At 47.3% G+C, this 5,698-nt stretch overlaps 1 protein-coding gene across 1 annotated transcript in view; it reads right to left on the reverse strand.

Annotated features, from left to right (window-relative positions):
* Ceacam20 (carcinoembryonic antigen related cell adhesion molecule 20) overlaps positions 1-5,698 on the reverse strand; it is a gene marked incomplete at its 5' end in the record, with an annotated part of 12,320 nt that overhangs the window by 3,877 nt on the left and 2,745 nt on the right. Inside the window, 3 exon segments of the mRNA XM_028782582.1 lie at positions 80-141; positions 2,242-2,321; positions 2,546-2,663. Of these exon segments, the coding sequence (XP_028638415.1) occupies positions 80-141; positions 2,242-2,321; positions 2,546-2,663 (260 nt within the window).

Below are 5,698 nucleotides of genomic sequence, written 5' to 3' on the forward strand. Positions count from 1 at the left end.
CTGGGGGCATCCTACTGGACTGGGGAAGGACCAGACAGAAAGTGTGGGAGTAGTGACAGTATCCAAGGATCTCACCCACCTTTTTCCCTCTGGCCTCTCCTTCGAGCTTTGGTGTATTGTCATGCACAGGCTTTGGTTTGTCTAGAGAAAGCAAACCACATCCCAGGGCAAAAGTTAGGGTGAGATATGAGGACTAGGCGCTGCGTTTCCAGAACGTTCCCTAGTCCTCAGGACTTTCTTCCCATCATGCCTCAGGTGAGACAGACCATTTAGTGATACAGAGGAGGGGCCAAGTCGAGGTCATGAGCTGTGGGCGTGGCCTGCCACGGCCTCACTCCTTATCCTTCCTGAAACTGTTTCTCCAATGTACAATGGAGCTGAGAGCCAGGCTTGTAGCTACTGGCTTGGAATCCCAGCTACTCTGGAGACAGAGGCGGGAAGATTACAGTTTAAATCCTTCCTGCGCTCCCACACCAAGTTCAAGGCTACACGGACATCTTGAAAGACCCTGTTTCAAGATGAAAAGTAAAATGCTTTATTTTATTTTGTATTTATTTATTTATTTATTTATTTATTTATTTTGGGCTTTTTTGAGACAGGGTTTCTCTGTGTATCTGTGGCTGTCTTAGAACTTACTCTGTAGACCAGGCTAGCCTGAAGCTCACAAAGATCCACCTGCCTCTGCCTCCTGAGTGCTGGGACTAAAGGTATGCGCCATCACCATTTTACAAAGCCTTTAATCCCCGCACTGGGGAAGCAGAGTCAAGTGGATTTCTGTGTTAGAGGCAAGCCTGGTCTACAGAGTGAGTTTGAGGACAGCCAGGGCTACACAGAAAAACATTGTCTTGGAAAAAAAAAAAAGAGTAAAAAATCAGAAATTAAAAGCACTTGCTGCTGCTTTTTCAGAGGACCAGAATTTGGTTTCCAGCACTCATGTTAGTTGGTTCTAGCTCAGGGAAGTTGATGCCCTCTCCTAGACTCTTCTAGAACCTTCTTCACTCTCGTGTGCACATACACACAGATACACACATATATACATAACATAAAAACTTTGTTTTTGGTTAATAGAAGGACTGGGGTATAGCTCAGTAGTAGGTAGCTTGCCTAGCGTGTTTGAGGCCCCAGAACATTGTGGGTTGCCCTGGTGTTGTTTGTATTTTGGTGCTAATTCTACTTCTCCGAGAGGGGCTGTCTCGGAAGAGGCGTGAATCATGTACTCAGGTGACTTCATGTGAACCTTCTCCCCATTTTAACTTGTAAAATAAAGGCTAGAGCCAGTGGAAGGGAGAGGTGGAGCTGAAAGTTTGAGAGGGGGGGAGGGGAGATGAGGAGAGGAAGGAGAGAGAGGAAGACAGAAGAAGGGGAGTTGGAAGGAAGATGGAGTAGAAGAAGCATGTGGCCTAGAGAAACTGCAAATTTCAAGGGGTTTCACAGCTGGAATCCCCCAGTGAAGGGCTGGGGATGTGGCTCAGGGTAGGTCTGCCAATCTGGGCACATAGCTTGTATTCATATTAATTGAGTTGTGTTTTCCTTGCACGGGCTTACTGAGGTTGGAGATTTACCTCAACACCAGGTTCCTTCAATCCTAGCACCATAAAAGAAAAAAAGAAGAAAGAGAAGAGAGTTGGGTCTCATCTAGACACTGATTTCTGAACAACCTTCTGAGTTCTGGGGCTCCTTTCAGAATCCTAGATTCAGAGATGGCAGATGTCCCAAATCGCTTTTCACTGACTACATCTGTCAATAGAGGGCAGCAAGGCACCGTGCTGAAGTGGACTAAGAAGGGAACTGGCCAGGGTGTCAAATGCCTGTAATCCCAGCACTCAGGAGACTACCGTGGTGACTTCCAGGACAGCCAGGGTACACAGTGAGATCTTGTCTCAAAGAGAGGGGAGGAGGTTTGGGAAGAGAAGAAACACACACAAAAAATTGAAAAAAGAATGGGCTCAGAGCATGTCTAGAATTCACTAGGCTGGGTACTGGACTGGGTGGAGAGAGGGGGGAGTGGTAGAGAGAGGAGAAGGAAGGGAGGGAGGAGAGACAGAAGAGAGAGAAAAGGAAGGGGGAGAGAGAGAGAGAGAGGTGTTAATGGGAACAGTGGTTCATCTCAGGGAGGACAAAACTTTCCCTGGGACGCAACAGTGACCCGGGCTAAGCCAGGAGGAGAGTCCCAGGCTTCCCATAGCAGCTCCCACCCCACCCCTCACCCAGCGGAAGAAGATAGACTGTGGAGTCACTTACTGGGTCTGGACTCTGGGGTGCTCTGCATCACAGAGGTGGGTGGCATGGTATTTGTATCACTGGCTGATCTCCTGCAGGTCCTGAAACACGTATCCCTCATAATCTCACAGGGCGGGTTCTGGCCTGTTTCCATAGGCTCTGTCGTGTTCCTTACCCATCTTCCCCCATCCCCTTACCCGTCTGCTCTTGGGCAATGACCCAAAATACCCTGAATTTCCAGACAGCGCACAGACAGCGTTCAACACCACGGACAGCAGCCATGCCTCCTTGCCCCTGCCGGCCCTTCCAGATCCCCACTTATTACCATCTGCCCTTGGTGCTGTAGAGGTAGTAGCCCAGTCCTATCGCAAGAGCAATGGCAACCAGGATCCCGAGAACAATGCCAACGATGGCTCCAGGAGACATAGAGGATGGCTGGAGACCTCGGCCAAGAGAGCAAAATCAAGACTAAGCGGGGTACACTCTCTTCCTATCCCCAGCCCCATTCCAGAATTTCTTTGGCTTTATCTTCACTGACTGTTTGAAGAACTTGTTTTCCAGCCATTAGGACCCAGCAATTGATAGTGTGAGAGGTATCCTCCCCAGAGCACATTGGCTTGTGTTCAAATCCCCCAACTGTGTGACACTGGGCACATTAATCAACCTCTCTATGCATCAACTGTCTTCAAGTGATGGACCAAGAATTGACCAGTATGTAAATATGTGTTTGGCAGGACTGGTTATTTGGATATATATGAACTGGTTATATGGGTCAGGGCATGGCGTGAGGAGAAGGATTCCTCAGGTGAAACCCCTCGACTCTTTAGGGCAGTGAGACTCTGAGCAGATAAATTCACTCCAGATTCAAATTTTATTATTGACAATGAGGAAAGCAGTACCCACTGTAGAGGACGCCACAGGGATGAGAAGAGACTGCACCTTGTCATGCCTGAAGTGAAGCGGGCGATTCCACAATGGCCTGGTGCTTGCCCATTCATTTCTGTCTAAGCCTTTCACAGAGGGATGATGGCTCAGGGTTTGAGGAAGTGATCCTGGTTTGTCGAGTATTAAGATAGAACTTTCTGGGATCTCTGTCTGTCAGTCTGTCTTTCTGTCTGGTGTGTGTGTGCACGCACGCACGTGTGTGCGGGTGTGTGTGATATAGCTCACTGGACTCTAGGCAGGCATTCTATAGCCCAGAAATATCTTAAAATATTTGGGCCTTTGCCTCCCAAGTAACTGGGATTATACGCCTATATTAAGTCTCCTTTTTTTTAAAAGTTTAATTTTTATTATGTTAAAAGTTTATGTGCATGTATTTGCATACATGAACATGTGTCTCTCTGTGTGTGTTTGTGTTTACATGAACGCAGGTGTCCTCAGAGGCCAAAAGCATTGTCTCTCCAAAGTTGAAGGCAGTTGTGAACCTCCCGAGGGGCGTGCTAGAGGTCCTCCATTACAGAAGCCAGAGCTCTTAGTTTCTGAGCCAGCTCTCCAGCCCACTGAGGTGCTTCTGCCCAGAATTCTGTTGCAGAAATGAGACAAGTAACCAATATTCTAAAGCTATAGATCTGTGAGGAGATCGATGGGGTCAGGAATGACATTACTAGAACATTCGGCATACGTGATAGAGAGAAGCATGAGAAGATACGGTGACAATGGTGATAGAAAGGAAGATGCGATAGAGCCCCTGCCTAGAATCCCCCAGGGAGGGGCTGGGGGCGTGTCTCAGCGATAGAGCCTCTGCCTAGAATCCCCCAGGGAGGGGCTGGGGGTGTGGCTCAGTGGTAGAGCCCCCGCCTAGAATCCCCCAGTGAGGGGCTGGGGGCGTGGCTCAGTGGTAGAGTCCCTGCCTAGGATCCCCCAGTAAGGATCAAAGATGTGGCTCAGTGGTAGAGCAAATAGTCCGGGCATGTGGCACAACCTTATTATATAAAATTTAGTTTATCAAGCACAGGCCAATAAGTTTTACAAATGCTCATCAATCTTCAATATCTATAACAATATGTGTAAACACTTGCATAGACAATTATTCAGAGGCCCTGAAAGATTGAGTAAATTGCCCTCAATGATACAACTAATAAGAACTAGAGCCAGGATTTGAACTCTGATAAACAGTGACACTATGCTTTCCTGTTAAGTTCTCAAAACAGGGGGCTGGAGAGACGGCTCAGTGGTTAAGATCACAAGCTGTTCTTCCAAAGGACCCGAGTTCAATTCCCAGCACCTACATAGTGGCTCACAACCATATGAATCCAGTTCCAGGAGATCCACTGTCCTCTCCTGACCTCCATGGGTACCATGGAGGCATACATGTGGCACACATACATGTATGTATGCAAATATGCACTGTGGGGGTTTAAATGAGAACGACCACCATATATAGGCTCATATATTTCAATACTTGGTCCCCACTTAGTGGTACTCATTGGGAAGAATTAGGTCACATTGCAGAAGGTGTGGCCTTGTTGGAGGAGGTGTGTCACGGGGTGGGCCCAGTCCAGCAGATCTGCTGGACTCCTCCAGCACCGTGCCTGCTTACTTCCACACTCTCCACCATGATGATAATGGAGTAACCGTCCAAAACTGTAAGCAAGCCCCCAATTGAGTGCTTTCATTTTCTATAAGAGTTGCCTTGGTCATGATGTCTCTTCATAGCAATAAAACAGTAACTAAGACACCCGGACACATAAAATAATTTAATTAATTATTGAAATTGGTTTAGTTAGCAAACTGTTTGCCTCTATAGTACAAGGACCCTGTGTTTAATCCTCAGAACCCATATTACAAAAAACCTGGTGGCATGTGCTTATGATCTCAGAGCCAGGGATGCAGAGCCAGGGCTCAGATAAGCTATCAGAGCATATTTGGTTACTTTCAGGACAATGAGAGACCCTGTCTCAAAAGAAGAAGGCGGATGATCCCTTCAGAACAACACCTGAGGTTGACCTCTGACCTCCACACATGGGCACATGCACCTGCACATGAACCTACACACACACACACACACACACACACACACACACACACACACAAATAAATAATAAAAGAACCCAGGCCAGGTTTCTCTACCAGGCATATTGTATGACATTAATGTAATTAGTATATCAACTGTTGGCTTCATCAGATCTCTCTTTTTTTTCTCAGGTTATATCCAAGATCCATTGTCTCTCTAAGCAATTCTAGAATGCAGCCACTGTAGACAGGGCTAGTGATGCATGACTGTATTCTCGGTACTCAGGAGGCTGAGGCAAGGAAGATAGAAAGACGGGAGCCATACACTAGGGATGGTGGTATACACCTTTAATCAGGCCTGCCTCAAAAAAAGGAAGAAAGGAAGGAAGCGAAGGGAAGGGAAGGGAAGGGAATGGAAGGGAATGGAAGGGAATGGAAGGGAAGGGAAGGGAAGGGAAAAGAATGTAATGGAAAGGACGTGAAGGAACTATCCACGACGAGACTAGGGACGAGTGGCAGAGGG

The sequence above is a fragment of the Grammomys surdaster genome, unplaced genomic scaffold, assembly GCF_004785775.1.
Source record: "Grammomys surdaster isolate TR1022 unplaced genomic scaffold, NIH_TR_1.0 805, whole genome shotgun sequence".
NCBI classification, from domain to species: Eukaryota; Metazoa; Chordata; class Mammalia; order Rodentia; family Muridae; genus Grammomys; species Grammomys surdaster.